Genomic DNA, 20,569 nt, shown 5'->3' on the forward strand with positions numbered 1-20,569 from the left:
ATTACCAGGTCACAGATGTCATGCTGTAGGTGCTCCAGGGGCTTTAATTAAACCAAGGTACTCATTTACCAGCCAAACCTGGCTGGTTTAAACAGCTGCTATAAGAAGCGTGGACTCATCACCTTTTTAATTAGACTGCAGGCTTGTAAACATCCCCAAACTGATTAGAACCATAGAAAAAAAATAATTAAAATAAGATATCAGACCTTCTGTAATGAGGAACCCTACAACCTAAGCCCATAAGAACCGCAAAACACAGTGCACTTTATAAACATTATTAGGATGTAATGCCAAAGCATACATTTTAAAAATACATAAACTGAGTGATTAACTTTTTTTTTCCCAAGTAGATTCTTTTTACTGTATAGGTATGCAAAAATAAGGAGGTTAAACACAAATTTATAACAAATAGTGCTTTTGATTGCATTACATTAACTTGATATAGAAGGTGAGTGTCTGTTTATACAGAACACAAAGAGCATCTGATATGAGCAATGTGCTGGCTGTAAGAAATATAGATATTGCTTTCGGGTCCTTGCAGCACAGCCCCAGTGCTAATTACTGTCATCAGTGTAAAAGGAGCTTAAATCCACTACAGCCAAAAAAGTACACAAAATACTTGTATAAATATACAAAAGAGTACGTTTGTGCAAATGGAACTGATATGGCCCATTGTGCTAAAAACTTGTCTTCATCGGTAAGGAGAGAAGAATGAGTCTTTAGCTGTCCAGGACAGCTGAACTCGGATTAGATCTGGAACTAATTACCTACTCATGCCCCTATATTTTTTCTTTTTTGTAATTTTGCAATTACAATTTTTTTTTCAGTATTTTAAAAGCTAGTTCTCCAAACTAATAGTACACATCAACAAATCAAGAATATCTTGTAAGAGTACATCCATAATACCTCAATTTTAAGAACTTGCTTCCCAAAGGTTTCCAGACTGTGATAAACGAAGAGCTAAATGAAGGGTTAGTAGCATAATCCTCTCTAAATGGTTTTATACGATGCTGTTAATGCTGCTTTTGTGGCATTAACATACTTCAGATGAGATCATTCCAAAGCAGAAACTGTGCACAGAGGCCATCTCCAGGTCAGGGACACCAAGTTATTCTGCAGTCACACCATTATTCCACTGCCTCATCTACTACTGCCATTGTCTGATAAATGGCAACCTCCTATTTTTAGGAAATAAAGGGGTAAACATATTCTACTACACCATGTTAGAAATAGAGTTTTACCTTGCAAGTAAGTACACTGAGACTCAGAAGCCTTTGTTACCAAGGGCACACAGCATAGGAGGCACAAAATCAAGAATTTTGGGTCAAGGCTACAGCATAAGGCCCCTTTATCACCAAAGTGCTGTAACAGCTCTACTTTAGTCTCCATTCATTGTAAAAAGTACTCAAATCTTTTAAGTTCTGGCAGAAAAATGACATCATAAATTCAAGGGTATCAAATGTTCGTATTATGGAGAGAATCAAATGTTTATATCACAGAAAGTGCTAAATCTGTCCTGGCGGCATTCAGAATGGTGGCTGGAGAGAACATAAATATTTCAGGAAAATAAGTCTTAAAATTATTTTTCAATCATAAACTATACTGACATGCTGGTTCAAACCTGCCATCTAGTAAGACATGTTCTTATTATTTAATACTTAGAGGACTAATCACAGGCCTGATGAAAAGTAACAGCAATCTGTTCCAAAAGAAATCCAGATCATACCCCTCTGTTTATTTTAACAAGAGCCAAAGGAAAAAAAAAAAGGAGAAAAAAAAAAAAAAAAAAAAAAAAAAAAGCTAAGCAGAATTAAATCTTTTCCTGTATCATAGAAATCACTATAGAAGAGAGTTAAACTGAAGGCATGAATTTTGATCACATAATGTTTAATGCAGATTTATAGAACTCAAATCCTGAGATTTTCATCCTAATCTTCAGTAAGAATTAATACCAAATGAGAATACATTACAAACTGTGTTCTGTGTCCAAGCTGTCCTCCTTTGTAAATAAATTCAGAACAATCAAAAAACAAACATTTTAGAAGTAACATGAGTTTAAAATAGCTGTGAAATTAGTCACGTAGCAAGAGACATCTACCAATTCATTTATTTGAATACATATCCTAATATTCAAAAACAGCACGCAGAATGTTATCTGACTCAAAGTAACAGGGCATCTGAAAAAGTTGCCCTTATTCAACATTAATTTTACCTTTCCTAAATAACACCACCTTCCTTCAGGGCTTTCAGAGGAAAGCCATCCCTACTGCAGCAATAACAGACTTCTTTCATCTGGTAACATAAAAGCCAGGGGAAACAAGAGACAGCCTCTACGTCCAGCAGTTTTGATTAAAATTTGTTATATTCTCGACAGGTTTGCCCATTCTTTTCTGTGCAGAAAATCACAGTTTGGGGATTTAAATGATCTTAAGACTCTCACAGAATTGTAACTGCAGAATATGATCAGATTAGTATGCATGCAGAGCCTTCTTATAGCTCTATAAGAGACTTTTCTCTTTTAAATTACATTTGTTTCTTTGCCTCTCTTTTTCTCACTCCAAATGTCTGCTGAGTCGCTGCCCAAGCTAGAGAAACTACACACACAAAAAAGAAGAGTGGGCTAGTGGGGCCCAGTTCTTTTCTCAGTTATGCAGGTGTACAGCTGCGGAGTGAATGGATTTATAATGATACCCCATTGGAGCAAGAACAAAGTGCTTAAGCTTGCAAACACTGGAAAAATATACATTTCTGGGGTGTTCCAGGAAAGCTGAGCGCTCATTATACCATTTTAACATCAAAATGTGTATCACTCCACACACACACACACTTTTTTTTTTAAATAAAAACAAAACAAAAAAAAGAACTTGTATCATATTTCACACAGTTATACTTCTAGTTATCAGCTATGCATATTGTCATGCACTTTTTAGAGTGTCACTGGTCCAAAGTGAAGACAGAAACAGCCCACAAACTGACTTCTCCCCAGAGATAATCCACTTCTTTCTCTGCAGAGGTTGGGGTCTGAGATTCAAGATGACAGCTACAGGAGAGAGATCCCATTCTATGTGAGGCCAACATAATCCTATGTTGCCTCTTCTAGGTGGCAACATTTATTTATTTATTTATTTATTTATTATTGAGAACCATCTGTGGGATTAAGATATAACAATTAAGATATAACAGCTCCAGGTAGCAGTTGGCACTATTTTTTTTTTTTTTTTTTCTCCCAATAATCAGCAGCAACTTTTAAGCTATGCCTGCCATAACTCACTTGACACTTTGCTCTGGTCAGCACTGCTTTTGCTTTATTAATATTAATAACACAAAGTTTTGCTTTTCAGGACACCATATGTGAGAGCACAGGAACCTTTCCCTAACAGCAACAGAGTTAAAAGCAGAGATACTGCAAAAGCAGATCCAAGCAAAATCTGCACATATCAAGATTCCCAACATCTATAAACATTTGCAGTAAGCAGGCACAAAATTAAATGTTTGTCTCAAGCTTTGTAGCTCCAGTTACCTTCTGACATTAAATAAGAACATTTATTAGTTTCATTGAGGGCTGCCCTACCACCACATCAAATTTCTTTTTTAACCTATGAAACTTTTTTACAAAACAGGCTCAGAATCTTGTCTTGTAAGTAACAGATACTTCAGAGCAATGTTCTACGTTCTGAATTTCCTACAAAGGATGACTATTTTTTATTCTTGGACTTTGATAAACCTCTGATTTTTCCACATTGAAAAATACCTGCTCGGTTTCTTTTTTTTTCCCCTAAACAATTCTTTAACAAAAAGCACAAGCTCTTTTGTTTAACTGTCATAGTTACTCAACTGTACCATCAATTCTGTGTTTAGTTGAGCTGCGGCATTACATCTTGAAGAGCATTAGCAGTAATACAAAAGTTCTACATCCCCACAGATTACCTCTTATAATCCAAATTGATTTCAGCTGTATTGAATAGATTACTCATCATTCTGGATTAACATCCTCAGCATCAGGGGCAGGGTGTAAAAGAACTGAAATTATTTTGAGTTCTACCTACCCCCTAAAAAAAAAAATACTGATTTTTATAGGGGAAAATATGTAAAAACTTAAATAATTCTTAAATACATTTTTCAAATCAAATACTGAAGTCTTCACTGTCTGTTTTAAGGCAAAATTCAAAAAAAAAAAATCTTACTGATGATTGAACTTCTAGCCCTTTAGTTACTCAAAAAGAGACCTCACTTAAAAGAGGGAAAAATGGCTGAGGCCAACTCTTCATGCCTCCACATATCTTCAACTTATAAGGCATATTAAGAACCACATGCAGAAGAGGGCATACTTCTGTATGCTGATAAGAATTCTTATAGATTTATCGATAAATTTTCCATTCAGTATTTATGGTCCAGTAACTTGCCTAGCAGCTGAAACATATCTGGGGTTGTGAGCCAGCAAAGGAAGATGAGGAAAGTTTGCTACAGCATGTTCCCAGCTGCTATCTGAAAATATTATGCAAAATTATCTCCTTTCCAGTTTTCCTGTGTGCTGAAATATTGCACATTATTAAATAGAAGATATGCTTACCAAATGTTTAAAGACAGATTTCACTTTCTCACTTTTTTTTTTGTTTGTTTTACAAACTATCGGTTTCAACACACACACATCTCAGATAACATTTTTTATTAGGAATCAGAATTTAAATTATCATTTCAAAACAACGTGTGAAGTCTGAGGCCCAACAGTTCACATATGTGAACAATGAATATATATTGTATATTAGTCACCAACCTGGTTATTTTGGAAGTGATCTGAGCACCTTGATTTTAATTTGAACTAGTACTAGAGGAATGCCTTATTCTAATTCAGCACATGCATAATGACAATAACAAACCAACTCTGTAGTTACTATTTGTGTGTGGTGATTGAGACCCACGACACTGAAGTCAACATAGAGTGGATCCTAATTCAAAAAGACAAAATATTTCAGTATTTTCTCTGCTGAAGATGACCAAACAAATTAGAAGTTGCCAATTGATACACCCAGTGATTTAAAAAATGTTCCTTAACACAGACTAAGCAGAGACGAGAGAAATTTCCCAGCTATTCCCTTAAATTTTTGAAGTCAAATGCAATTGTGCAGTTAGAAGACTCACCCTTTTGATAATACAGTTCAAAATTATCAAGAAGTCAATCTAAGCACTGAAGAAAAATACAGCTACATATCCAAAATGGCTTTAATAAAAGACGACGCTTACATTGAAAGAAAGGATTGCAAAGCACCTTCCCCTAGCCTGCTATCACAAGCAACTACCTTATGTAACTCATTCACAAAAGGACCAGAACCTTAAACAACCTCACAGTTAACTCTGCTCCAGACCTCACTCTAAGTTACAGGCTGATTTTACTATTTACACCTGAACCAATGCTGTTGTTCAAAGGTTGGAAAGTATTATCTTACCCAATAGGTGTGTCCCCTGTGTATATTCTGAATAGAACATTTTAACTTGAGGGAAAAAAAAAAAAAAAAAAAAAAAAAAGTTTCATTGTGTCTTCATCCTCTTAGCCTGCAGTAATCAGACTAGTTGAAAGAAAATGAGTTAATTTGACAAAATTGTTTATCAATTTTCAGTCATACTATCTTTTCAGATGCATTAAGGAAAATAACTTTAAGTATTTTAGAGCAAAGTGGGTTTTGCAGAGCTTTCACTGGAGATGCTTTGGAAGCAGTACCACTTGGCTTTCAGAATGAATCTATAGGCATCAAAATGACAACTTCTAAAGGAAGCGCATGTAATGCAACAGCTACCGATGGACAAAGAAACAGAAAACCTAACAATGCCATTTCAATGCAAATGCTTTTCAAAGTGGAATGCAATTTAACCACGGTATTGACATTTAAATGGACACAGGGCACAATCCAATAAGGGTAAATGTGAATGTGGTGATTTCTTTTTATCAGGTATTATCTTTCTTTGCCAGTTTTCCTCCTATGCAGTTTTAAAAAAAAAAGTCTCCCCATATTAATATTGGAATCTAAATTATTCCATCAAAATGGGAATGAAAGAAGAAAGGAATGAAAGATAAGCAGTACACTTAGAACTTAGCCAATATGGATTTAGCTGCTTTACTGTAAATTATTCATTGGGCAAGTCTTTCTATACCCGATTCCTTATCTGTAGCCAGCACTACCTGTATTCTGTCAGAAGAATGAACAACTTGGTCAAAAGCGGTTAGACCACCATTAACAGAAAACTTTCTAAGAGGTTCCAAAGGATGTAAGTACAATATCGGAAATACTAGCTTGGGTCTTGAAAGCTGGTTTATCTTGACAATACTGCTTCCAGTTCAGAACATATAGCTTGGTTCAGATATCTCTGCACCACACTCAACAAAGTTTCCCTAAAAGAATTACATATCCCCATTTATGGTCGATATCTACCTCACTTTGTTAAAAATGCACCAACAGCCTTGATGAAAAAATTTTCTGTTTAATAACCATCTTGTTGTGGGTCACAGAACTGCCCTACCATATGGCTTATTATTTTTAATGATGTATAAGATGCAATATATACCACTAAAAACAGTAGAAAAGCTTAGATGATGAAAAGAAAAACAGATGGAGAAAACATGAGCAGAAAAGCCTGAGAAAGAAAAAAAAAATGCAGAATAACAAACAGATCCTAGGGGAAATCAAGAGCTCATGGTAGCCCTGTGGACACTAGAACTCTCACGGCACCACTGTCTAGCTGTGCATGCTCATTTTGAGCCATAAAAACGTTTGCACTGCATAATTTTAAAGCCATGCATGTCCATTTTTATTTTTAAACTCTACAAAACACAAAGATTTGCAGTGCATAAATCCATTCTGAATATGTTGCTTAATTGTTACTGTAAGTCTAATATATCAGCTGCCTGGGGATCTGGACAGCAGCCAAGCATCCCAAGTTCAACACGCACAGTAGTTCTAGCTGCTTTCCCTCCTAACATAAAGGGCTAGTGCTGCTATAACTTAACGATACCATTAATGCACCTTCTGTAACATTTGCTTTATAAAACTTCTCCCCAACCTATTGATGCTGGTTCCCTTTTCAGCAAATAGTGTAATACTTAAAGAGCAGATCAGCACCTCAAGATGTTCTGGACTGAAAAGTAGAACATAGAATTGGGTTTACTGTCAACGCAAAGAGCATGATTAGCCCAATGGCTATCTAATACCTGTTTTAAGCCCCTGCATAAGTCTGACTGGATTTCTGATTGTTCATGGGAAGGATATTCCTGATCTTCCCTTTTTCCAGTCAACTGTGAGTACTCTGAAGTTGGATTTTTACTGGGGTCACCTAAGTGTTAATCTGAGAGCACAACACAACCAAGATGACTTGAAAGAGTAGTTTATGTTGACCACCGTTACTGCAAGTTTAAGACATTTCTGGAAAACTAACTAGCCATTTCCTGCAAACACCATCTCTGAACTAAGACACATTTCAATTCAAAAACTTGATATGACAAGTACATTACAAATGGTCTTTTTTTTTTTTTTTCCCATGGCTTTTACATTTATAAATATAAAAGATATCAGTTTCTCCTCACCCGGAAAGGAGAGATACGACATGAAATCAGTAATGACATCATACACGGATGATGCCTTACTGCATATTACTTTCTTCCTTCCAAATTTCTTTAGAAGGAAAGCAGCGTTAGAACTTCTGTTTTACAAAAGGAGAAATATGCCTACATTCTGATCGTTTCCCATAGTTCAGTGAACAGCAATACACCATAGCAGTGCATCAAGTGAAGGCGCAGCAGCATGGTCAGTTCTTCAACAAGTAAATAGCATAGCACAGGCTTATGTAAAGGCAGAATTTCTTTCTCTGTCTATAGATACTTTAAAAAAAATAATCTGATCATGTAAACAATTTTTCTGTTCACTTTCCTCACAAGAGTAACTGGTAGAAATATTACTGAAAGGTGAGACTCAAGTGCTTTAAATATTTGTCAAAAGACAGCTTCTAATTATGTTACAGATTTAGATAAACTACTTCTACTGCATAAAAGATGATATTTATATAATTACTTATAGTTTAAAAACTTATGTCAAAATATTATATATTTACAAGGCACTGGTCATTGACTTTTCATATACAATAATAAATTTACAAAAAACTGTAATGAAAAAATTACAGAATGATATTGCATTTCAAATAGTAATATTTCAAGTTATGCCCAGTTACTCATTCTAATTGATGTACCCATCATGACTTGATCTATTGGCCTCATGCATTTAATTTCAAAACTCTACAATAAAGCTTTATAGTACATAGGTGTTGTTGCAGAGCTCAGTGCTTCACTGATTTAAAAAAACACACACAACTGTATGTAGTCCTAAAGATTTACATTAATATGGCCTTGGAGTAACTTAATTAAAGACTCATTAAGTATTACAGTATCACATAGCATGAGTTGTATTGAATTTAATTTGGAAATATTCAATAATACCAGCTGCAAAAAATAGAGCATTTCCTCACAAATTTCCTTACAAAATCTTGACAAACATACATAGTCCTTTGGAAATGTCTGTTACTATCCATTATTTGATCCCAAAGGATAAACCTGCAGAAATTGTTATTATGTTTTCTACTAAATTCTATTATAAATATTTAGCATCATTAGAATAGTCTGAACTCTACTCCTTGTTTTGGTTTTGAGACATCGCCTAAGGGAACTGTTCTAAGTGTAACAAATAAAAAAGTACTGGTGCATTTTTTTCCTTTTTTTTTTTTTTTTTTTTTTTGAGTAGTACGTTCTACGAAAACAAATATTTTATTTCCTTTATCTTTTCACATTTTTCTTGATTTATACTTAGGTTATCATGCTTTATATCACAACTGTTCCCATCTATATTGCAGACAAGTAGGAAAGGAATGAGATTTGTTTACTATATCATTATGCTGTTGTTTAAATGAGAAAATAACTTAGCTTGCAATTCTGACTTATCAACAAACTGTTCATTCTAAACACCTGGCAAGTATAAAATTGGCTGTTACAGAATTACAGGATTTGATCAGTAAGGTACTGTAACAGGTGAATACGTACAGCAAGCCAAAATACTAAGAAACAACACAATATTGAAGGAGGCCAAGTAAATAAGTAACTTCTTTTTTTATGTATTTAAAAAATACAAAATATATTTTTTTAAATCCTTCAATAGTTGTTGCTAAAGTCTTAGGATAGTTTGAATACTGTGATAAATGTGCTAGAGATCATTTCACTTGCAGTTCTAAGCAGTAACAAGGTTGTCCTGGTCACAAACGAACTATTGCTTCATTCAATTCAGGTAAGGACTGGTTACAATAGTATTCAAATACAGCAACCCAAACCACCAAGCTTACACACCTTACAGCTAAACCCATTTTCAGTCACCACAATAAACAATTGGATTTCCCAATGGATTGGTCACCTGTATCTCTCTCCATTAAAAATCTGGCATTTAAGCTGCCTCTCAGGTATGCAGGAGATTGCCTACAAACTTCTAGTTTCAGAATGATTATTTTTTCCATATCAAAGGCTGAGTAGCCACACATAAATCAGCTTGACTTTGTCAGGTTGTAGCCTTTTGGGAAGGCTAAATGACCTAATAAAAGTAGTATCAAACCTCTTGCTTTGACTAGCGATTGTGCTATACCTGCACATTAAAAAGTAGCGCAAGCACTGCTATTCATCAGGTTATGGTTCTACATCGTGCTGTAGCCACTTTAAACTGATGAGATGTGTTGTGTATGGTATCAACCGTTCCCAGGGTTTTGCAGAGTTGTTTACTAAAGGTTAACAGCAGGCACTAATATGAGTATCATGACTCTTTTCAGGCAGTAGGTGAAACCTTGAAGAAAAAGTGGCTCTGTCTTCAAAAAAGTGACCTGACCTTTGCTTTGGTGGGTTTTTTACTCTGCAAGAAATAAAAAGCACTGCATGCTTTCCAATGCATCCTTTCTAGCTGATAAACTACCTTGTTCTAGCACTCAGCACGAAAGGACTATGTGTTATAAAAAAAAACAAATAGCATGTTAACAGTATTAGCTAACGATAGCTCCACATCATACAAGAAATGATCTTCATAGACCTGAAATACATCATATGAATTATGAACCAACTAAATACATAATTGACCAAGAACCTTTGATATACTTCGCAATAACAAGTAACTTGCATTGAATATAGTTTAATGAAATTCACAATGACTTTGAGGTTCTTTGGATATCAAAGGCACCACAGCTCCAGCATGCTTACAATTCATGACACTTCTGCTCCAAGAATTTCTTGCAGCATGCAAAGAACTCTCTGTAGGGTAACTGAAGCATTGCACAAGCAAGCAAATCTAGCATTGACCTGTCAGTTAAAATCTGTTCTAAAATTGCAATAGTATGTAATGATTTTACATGCAATTGGTGAAATGTTTATGAAACACCGTATAGTTCAGTGTACGTATATTTTATTGGACATGAAATACAGCGCTAGTGAAAGTAATTCTATTGTGATATGACAGGGTAGTAAAGTCTATTAACAGAAGGGGTTTTTAAGTGTTGAAATATTTTAAGTGTAGTGGAAAATAGTGCTTTTATGGAGCCAGATCCTGCTGTCTTTGCACTGCTAAAGCTTCCCCTGAAATCAATGGGAGATTTATGAGTACCACAGTAAGTACATGACGATGGTCATGGGCATAACACTGAGCAGTGCTGCTGCTATGCTTCGTGAGTACACTCAGACAGTGCTGCTTGCAAGAGTCAAAGAGATAAGAACACAGTGTGGTGGGTTCAAGAAGATAAATACCCTTTTTAAATGAAGAGCACAGCACAACATTAATGCATTTTATTTGGCTAAAATACTAAATTGGTCGTTAATTATTTTGTTTCTCTTGAATATGTAGTGTATTAGGTGAATTTTAAGGAAATTAAGTTTAAGAAGTCCTTGCATTACGTTCAGTAACAAGGACGTTTTGGGAAGAAGCGCAGAAATGCCTATGACAGTAGGATCTGGCTCCGTCCACCGCCAGGAAAGCCAGGCAGCGTGGTTAATTACACGCACTGCTCCCAGAGGCGTCAACACCCCGGGCCCCGCGGGTCACTTCCCCACTAGGGCAGCGCGAGCCCCAGCGACCCGCCAGGACCCCGCTCGCCAACTCCCGGCGGTGTTTCAGGGCCCCGGGGGAGGCCGGCTGGAGCCCCCCAGCCCTGCGGGCGCTGACCGGGCCCTTGTTGGTTTCACTGTTGTAGGGGAAAGGCGCTAGGGCGGCCGATAAGGCTGTTGCCATGGTGATGAAGGAGATGCCGAGGGAGGAGTCCGCGGAGGAGAAGCCCCTCCTCACGGTGACGTCACAGGTGGGCGGAGCGCGGGGCGGGGCCGGTGGGGGGGGGTACCAGGGGCTTCTCTCAATAGGAGATCCACAGGGCATTGGGTGCGCTGTCATCAGCTGAGGCACCTCAACGCGGTACGAAACACCAAGCACTGGTGGTGTTCATGCCCCAAATCTCCCCCCTGAACACCGCATCTTGCTCCTTGCAAGCCCTGATGTCCGTGAAGGGATTGTCGAGGGAAAAGGATGCTCTCCAATGCATCATTTCTAACTTGATCCCAAGTGACTGACAAACAATTAGAAGCCAACATCAAATGCCGCCCCTTCCTTCCCTGATCAATAAGCGCAAAGCTTCCATTGGTGTCAACAGGGCCTGAAGCTGCGCCTGGGCTCATTAACTGTTTAATGAACCATTTGTGTTGGTTGTCCATCAGTCTGCTCAGCAGCTGTCCGGTACAGTTGTGCACTGATAAAGTGCCCGTGTCTGTTAGCGTCACACCTCCCACTACACACACATACCTACTTCCCTGCTATGCACCAAAGGGCTGCAGAAGCCAAAAGGAGGCAGAACCAAGTGAACAAGTGAGTATTTTCCATAGCCATCTCTGCATCGTGTACCCATGATGTGCAGTTACACCACCATGTTCGCTCCTCATTCACATCCCAGGTGCCCAGACGTCATGCTGCTTTGAGCTGCTGCCTCCTTAGCGTGTCCGTGCAACCTTCTTGTTCAGACCGGTCGCTCAGTTGTGCATTGCTGTACCGCCTTTAGCCATCACCATCAGCATTCGTTTCAGCTCTTTACCCGATGAAACAGATGGACGTGGCTGCCACTCACAGGGCAAATCATGCGCGTTCCAAATTGGCTGCAAACAAACTTCCCAAGCCAGACCAAACTGGGTCATGAGAATAAGGCCTGCTCTTCCCAAAGTTATCGCTATGCTCAGATCAAGCCAGGAAGAACAATATTTGCTTTTAAGAAACTATCTAAAAGTGAAATTCCCATTTACAGAAGTCCTAGAGAACTGCTTACATCTGACTGTAGTAGCAGACTCTGCAAGAAGCAGAAGGGGAATCTCAGAGACAGAGATGCCAAAGCCTTGTTTATAACCAAGGAGTTAGTGACAATAGAGGGAAGTCCCTGAAACCGTATGTTATCAGATGCCTTTTACCTGTCTTTCTCTGGAAGATGTTAAAAATACATCCAACAGAGACCGAGTCAGATACACATTCACATTTCATTAGGCTGCTAGCCAACCTTTATTTTGTAAAACATGATACTTGTTGACCTAAACACTCAGTATGAATTAGATTTTGACAGTTTTCAATTCACAATTTATTTTATATCAGATCTCAAGGCAAATCTACAAATAGCATAAACCAAAGAAGTACTGCAGGCTCCACTGGGGTTCTGCTGATATGTGGCAACTGGGAATCTGGACCTGCACTCCAGCAGTAACAAGCCTACTACAATAAGCAGAGGGGTGTTCTTGGTAATTGAATAGTCCTTTCAGCATCTATTTTCTGTGATTCTATCTCAATTATTTTCAATGAAAGTCACTTTATTGGTATGAAAAGGCATTCAGTAGTTGCAAAATTTAATACTTCAGGCATCAGAGAGTGAGCTTTCTGTACTAATGAGATTTTGTAGAATATAAATCTATATACTATGTAGCTGTCTCCCTTTATCTTTTAAAGGTAATTCAGAGGAGACTGGAACAAATGAAAAAAAGGTAATTTTGGTATGAATAAGCCTAGGAAAAAGTTAAGGAGTTTGCTGAAGGTTCAAAGATTAACAATACTCAGCTAACTGAACCTGAGATAAATTATTTTATGCAACTCATTTATAATAAATACATGGACCGATTGTGCACAAAGTTGGATTTGAATTCTATTTTTTTCTTTTCATTTAACCTCTTCACAACTTCATTGACAGAAGAAAAGATCTCCTTTAAGAATTAATTTCTAATGAGAAATTTAAACCTAACTATCCCCTGGAGTCAAAGTTTAATTGTACAGTCAACTATGAAATTCCCAATCTGCTACAGGTCAGTAAACTTCAAAGGAGCTCATTCAATAACATACTCTGATCCACACTTCAACTTTAAAATATGATGAACTGCTTTATTGAGCAGTAAAAAAGTGCATGCTTATATGCCTTGCCAACCTGATTTTAAAACAACCCAATCCCAAAGTATTGTGAGTCATCTGTCCTGTGTCTGTCACACTTAGGTTAAATTCTTCAACAGGGTACACAAGTTGGAGAGGTAGAGATGGTAGGATCCCTACACAAATAAAGAAATAAGACCTACAGGAAGGGATTCATGTCTAAGAGGATCCTGGGGCAAATATATTCTGTATAATACACTAGACTTGTGAGTCCATGAAAAATTCACCAAAGAAAAAGATATGTAAGTTATACATGTATATGGAAAGCTATCCCAACTTCTATTTCTAATAGAAAAATGGGGAGGTGCCTGCTTAGTACACAACCAATGCCCAGAGTAAAAATTTGATATTAACTGCTTATAAAATATTAAAGAACACTTACTTTTAGAACTGGAAAGTAAAAATGTGAAGTAAGATTAGAAGAAACATGCTGAAGTTCAGTTTATCTCATGAAAAATGCAGCCAATGACACAAATAATCCAAAAAGAAATGTTTCATGACTACACTCCAATTAACTCAGCTGTTTAAGGTTTTTATGAAGAAAAAAAGAACTCTATAATGTTTTAGTTCTTACTAAGAGTAGGAGCAATGTTTTTTGAAAGTGAATTTAATTAACATGTCACTGGTTGATCCAGGCACACCTGTATTTCCTCAAGAGCTTAAGTAAAAATATACAAACATTTCCAGTGCCTAAACTCCACTGTTCTGGTTGGGTTTTCTTTGTTTTAATTAGATGCTCTTTTTGTTTTGTTTGTTTTCCTCTTGAAACTAATATGTGGCCTCTCAAATTTTATAAAGGAAACAAAATAAAGATAGCTAATATACAACTCCCAGTCTGAGTAGATTAAGACACGTATCAGGGACTCACATTATGAAACTAATAGCATAACAACAGTTTTCCATATAAAAGTTAAGCCCTAATTGTTCAGTAACTTCATTTCAAGTAATTCCTATACATTAGTTATAAAAAAAGCAGAAGTCTTGCCAATTTTATGAATCTTCAGCATTTAACTTTGGAATTTATGAGTTATTGTAGTCCAATCAGCCCCATGAAAACAGTGGTAACTTCCTCTGTGATTTTAGGACTAAGCCTGTGATCTTAATTTTATATTCTTTTTAAAAGATTAGTGATAGATTCATTAGCCATACTCCTCATACATCTCAAATGGGTCTGCTGTTATTTATTGTAAAAATTTTGAGTAGTTTACAGGAGACATTTAAGTCTGCACACTTTTTCATCTGTTATTAAAAATAGGTAAATACTATGAGTGTAAAAAAAAAATACAAAATGCATAAACGCATGCTTAGCAGTACAAATATTAATTAAATCTTTACCTCCAAGTTAAGTATTGCTTAACACTTTGCTTTTAGGGCAGTATGTATAATTTGAGCAGAAATATTCTCATGAGCATAATAAAGAAAGTTGCCTCGATAATATGCTTAAAAGTAATAAATTGGCTGCTTGCCTAAAGTTATACAAGTTTCTCCATCACAAATTAAATACATTTTTCCATGAAATAAGCTTTAATTTGAAATTACCATGGGAATTGATAGTATTTTTTCCATAAAATAAAGCTGACTATATCATTTTGTGCATTTTAAAAATGTTCTACCGTTCCGTAAGCACAGAAAGAGCTGAACAATTTTTGCTCATTTAACCCTTTTTTATATGAATAGAAATTAGTTTTCAGAAATGTGTTCATTCTTCATATATGAATATTTTAAGTAAAATTGTACCATCCTTTTAAAAAATTGCAAACTCTGTACTACAATTGTTCTACATGCAGTTAACTTCTTGTGTGCACAATGAAAGTGTTACATTGCAAGTTTAAAACATTCTCAAGCACCTTTCAAGTTTCAAGCATTTCAATCTGCAAAATAACATATCAAAGCCAACACACATGCCATGCCATATCCCTGTGGAGAAGCCATACAACAGGAAATTATGATTTGGTTCCCATGACTGCCCACAGTAACACATCCAAAAACACAGCCTTATTCTAGATATGCTACAGAACTCCACTGAAAGAAAAACAAAACAAAAAAAAAAGCATGATTTCAAAATAATTACAGCCTATATATAAGGATACAGCAAGGGTACAGTAAAAGATTAATTTTGTTACATTGGAAGTAGACAGATCATTTTCAACACAGTTGAAAATCAGTAGGGATAGCATAAGCTTTACAAAATTGGCACTCGTGATAAACCACGGTAATTTTGATATTGTTAATTCTCTCTTTATCTTTAGACCTCATGCTGCTAATATTATGAAGATTTAGTCTTAAAAAAGCTGGTGTATATCTTTCATCTGAATTGACATTTGATTATGCACCATACTCAGAACAGTGCACAAAGCTGTATGTAATCCACTGCAAAAACTTTCAAACATATCTGTGGATCACAGGTGATTAACAAAGCATTTGTACATGCAGCTCAGTTCAATATTCTGGTGGTCTTTTATTTCAGCTGACGAAAAACCATTACATGATTTCCTACTATTTTGTAAGCAATCATAACAGTTGCCCCAGAGATGCTGAAAGATTACAGAAGCAGTACCAGCAATATGAGTGAAACAGGACTCCTTGAACTTGTCACCTATTTCAAATCCTTACTTAGAAGGAATGGAAAACTGTGGTTCCCAAAGTCAGGCTGCTACTGTAGTTGGAGTTGCCACACAAGAAGTAATTTCTGCGAGTAATACAGGAACCAGAATCTAGCACCATGAGTTACTATTTGCTTTCTGTAGGTACTATCATAACACCTGTGCCTCTCCAGGTCTTTTCCAGTATAGATTTCTCCAGGGCTTTCTCAACAGAAAATGGGTTCTGCAGAACAGAAAGGCTACAGGACTTCCCCACCCTGCACTTACTCAGCTTAGGTGTCCCATTTGTTTCACCTCAATCCACAAGCAAGTCATTTCAGGAATACAGACTAAATATTTCCATGAACTAACTTTACAGAAATCATTTCCTTAGAAGAACATTTTGCAATGTTTAGTGACTGTATTACTTCAAGGACCATTAAGTATCTGTGACAGTTAATTTCATCTTTGATCACTGCTGTACTCTAGTACAACGGACTCTAGTAGTTCTCCAGCACAGAGAACTGGGGTATTGGGAAAGGGAGAGGCTAAAACGTAAGTCACATAGCAAGACCATGAAGACAATGCAGAGCCAGGTGAGGGTAAGCAAAATCTTATAACACCCAAGAAAGGATTTCAACAACTTCCTTTCATTAAAAGGTACACAGAGCACATGGATGTTAATGCAACAGACAGACTTGAAGTAACATTTTTATAAGCAGTAAAAGCCAAATTGTCAGTTCCACTCAAAACATGGCAAGAGCAACATTTCTCCCAATGGCTCTAATCCAGCAAGGCAGTTAAGCACACGCTTAACCTTGAGTTTTGCAGGACATGCTTAAGTGGCTTGCTGGCATGAAGCCAAAATGCAGGAGCCAGATACAACCCTGTGTTTGGCTACTGCTCCCTTTTAGTTTTCTTAGCCAGGTGAAGAACAATGGAGGAAAACATGGTAAACCACAAGATATTTAGTTCTACATTGCAGCTAGACACTGTAATTTGTGTAGGTCAGCACTGACAAAAACATATAGGATGCTACCATGACACAGCAATAGCTCTCACAAAATCAATGCAAGTGCTGTTTCTGAAGACGTAAAATAAACATGTTACACCATTTACTGATTGAGACATCAGGCACAAGTTTTAAATAACACTACTTTCCTGTGAATTCAAACATCCAATACGATGTCTATATAGTAATCTTCCCACAGTTTTCACAGCCTTCACACAAGCTGTGGGTCAGTTGTTAGCATTAAGCCTCAGGGAACGGCTGGGCCTGTGTGATTTCAGGTAAGATATTGTCACCTCTGATTCACAGGCCACTGCACACACTTCCTACTACTTAGCAACTGAGTACCAGTTATCACCTGCCAAGTGAAACTCATCTTCAGAGAGGTAGCAACACCAAACTGCTCTTTGAAGGAGAGTGAAATGAGTTTGTTTCTGTTTTAGAGCTTCCCACAATTTGTGTTAGGTGGAAGTCAGTTACACTGTATGCCCTGTGTATTGATTCTCTGTTCCTGTGAAAACCAAATATTTGGCTGGCATGTCAGTTTTGTTGGGACATAAATTCACACTAGAGTGACAGAGAAAAGATTAGTGCGACCCTGGCACAAGCATGATTCCAGAAGTCAAGTAGTGATCACACTTACTATATGATAAAAAATAAAAGTGTGGAGTGGTAGTGATATGATTTTTCCTTGTGAAATACTTACAAATGTTCTAGAAAAGTAAGGAAAGAAAAACACAGCTCATGCAATTTGTGCTTTTTGGCATGAAACTACTGATTTGATAAGGATTTCCTTTTCCAAGCCTCCCTCTGAGACAATAAAGGAGGTATCTTGATACTTATCCTGTCAAGATAGCAATCCACAAACACTACTTCCAGTTATACTTCAGAGAACAACCACCTCAATTTCTAGTTCTGGTTCCCATTTGTCAGTTTTTACAAATACCTCACTCAAGGGGATGAATCCATAGAAATCACTCATTTCCTCTTATCTTAGTGAATACCACCAGAGATTGTGATATGCCAAATATGTACAGAGAACTTGTCTATTAAGAAATTTGAATTATATATATCTCTTATAAATTAATTAGCAATTGAAGTTAGTTCATGTTTTAGGTGATGCCTCGGGTTGAGTTAGAAACTAAAAGAACAGGTAGTATAGCACTGACAAACTACTATCTAGTTTACCTGCTTATCCAGTCTCACCCAAGCAGCAGACAAGCTTTTCTCAGAGCAAAGATCAAAAACACAATTTCTCCTATAGAAATTCTGAATTAAGAAGCTCCAGTTTTCTCATATGCTGACCACTCATTATCATTTTTGAGTCAAATATTTCACTGATCCATTTTACAGCCCAACCACAGTGTTCCAAGCACAGTGTGTAGGCAGAGGTACAGCAAAAGCCATCAATACCCATGAGTAGGTTTGCTGCTGAATGCTACAGGGGCTTATCCAGTAGTAGTCTTGGGCTTTCTAAGTTAATTCCTTGAATAATTCAGTCATCCTCTGATGACATAACTTGTAGAATCCAATCCAACTAGCTTGCACAGCAAATTACAACTACATTTTTGGTGCCTATATAACCAGCCCTACTAAAATAAGTTCCATATATAGTCATTGGGAAAGCTAGGTGCCTTTGAGAGCCTCCTGAGGGAGAGCCTAAATTAAGCAGGGAGGATCTCCCTCTGGAGCTGCTTTTCTAGGCATTTATCTCTTCCTACTGAATATGGAGGGAATTTAAGCATCTAATTTTAGAGAACTAGTTCACTATGTGCTCAAAACATAGGTGCTAATTAGCTGTCTTTGCCTGACTGGAACCCCACAATTTAGCTCCCAAATCATTTATCTTGAAGACTAGCAGCATGTTACACTCCACTAACATTAAAAAAGGAACTAAACACCATGTATGGTGCACCACAAACACAGTAAGATAGGAATGTAGTAAGAGAGTACATAAAAACAGCATTTCAGTTCTATCAACATGTTTCACCTCCAACCGTGGTGTAAGCCCATTGCTCTATGAAGGCAAAGCACTCGAAGCCATGATCAGGGCAGGTTGTACAGGTGAACATCATAAGCTGTAAACGTAACACTAGTTAAAAAGCTGGTCCTCACAGCTGACCCCCTGAGCACCAGGTGTGCTCCAGGTCCCTCCACCCAACAGCCAAAGTAAGCTCCCTTGTGGAAACACTTCACAGACCCATTTCATGACACAACCCTGTCAGCTGCCTCCATCCTCCTCTAAAATAAATAAAAATTAAAAAATCAGGCTACTGACTAGGTGTTTCATAAATCTCTTTTCACAACAGAATTTGTAGTCTGGGAGCAAAGCAAAACAAAAGCCATGGCAGTTGTGATACCATACATAATTTCACCTTTTCTCTTGCACAGAGAATCACAATACCACCAACATCACTGCCACAACAGGCACCTGCATTAAGACCATAGACTGAAGGACCCCAGGATGAAAAGGAAGTCCCATAGAAGTTTTTACGGGATAGCAAAGCTGTCACCATAGTAGCAGCTACGTGCCGACTGAGTCTCACAAAGGCCCCTAAAGCAGAACCAGGCCTGAGGAGAAGCTCAGGGACAATGTATCCTCTAAATTGTTTTTGTTTCTTTTTAAGAAGCAGGGAACTCCCATGGTGACAAAGGGAGAAAATACAACATGGGAGGCTTTGGGAGTGACAGTAGGGCATAGGAAGAGTTGGGCAGGCAACCAGTGGAAGCTGGGACCAGACTGGATACTGACTAAAAGAGAAGAGAAGCCCCCTCATGGGACCTCTCCCTTTCAGCAGGGCCACTACTGCTCCTACCACAGCACAATGTCTCTCCTCCAGCCTTAGCACACCCATACCCAACCCCATCTAGAGTTTGACTTTTTTTTTAGCCTTAAACCAGTTACTCCAGTTCAGTCCATTGGGCTGACACCTACCCTTCACACCTGAGGAGGGCCCAGAGCAGGAACTACTACGAGCCACTGCTTCTACCCCCATTTTCTCCCAGAAGCTCTGAGAGCAGAATGAAAAGCACTAGCCAAGCCAGAGCAGGGGGAAATAGAAAAATTCATCAATAAAGGCAGCTGTGGATAATAAATTATACTGATGAATAAATGCAGAGAGCTGGGGCAGGGGTGGGTGACAGGGCACAGAAAATGGAGGTCAGGTGGTGCCCCTCAGTGCTCTGGGCTGCTGGCCTGCCTGGCAGCTGCTGAGGTAAAACGTGGCAGCTGCGGCCTCTGGCACGGCACCACTGCCTCCTGGCCAGGCCTCTGTGCCTCATCTCAGACTTGCACTAAATAATTCTCATTTTGAATACGTTTAAGGAATGGGGCTGATATCAGGCATCGAATGGTGCTTCTGACACTCCCAGTATCTTTCCCAAAGCACCAAAATTCATAAGTATTTCGTATGTAAAAGTCCAATAGCAATACTGAGGGGAAAAAAGGCAGCTTTTTCTGTTGTGTTGCTCAGTGGCAG

General features: G+C 37.6%; 1 protein-coding gene across 5 annotated transcripts in view; it reads left to right on the plus strand.

Annotated features, from left to right (window-relative positions):
• The window catches only part of PEX5L (peroxisomal biogenesis factor 5 like), a gene marked incomplete at both ends in the record, with an annotated part of 100,508 nt that overhangs the window by 51,727 nt on the left and 28,212 nt on the right, over positions 1-20,569 (plus strand). For 2 of the 5 annotated variants that reach the window (XM_084292401.1, XM_084292402.1), the window contains one exon: positions 11,251-11,355. In XM_084292401.1, coding sequence (XP_084148527.1) covers positions 11,251-11,355 — 105 coding nt within the window. Of the gene's footprint in view, positions 1-9,849; positions 9,913-11,250; positions 11,356-11,873; positions 11,913-20,569 lie in introns of those variants that run through there. The other 3 variants (XM_084292403.1, XM_084292404.1, XM_084292405.1) reach the window with 3 other exon arrangements.

The sequence above is a fragment of the Netta rufina genome, assembly GCF_964035555.1.
Source record: "Netta rufina genome assembly, chromosome: 9".
NCBI classification, from domain to species: domain Eukaryota; kingdom Metazoa; phylum Chordata; class Aves; order Anseriformes; family Anatidae; genus Netta; species Netta rufina.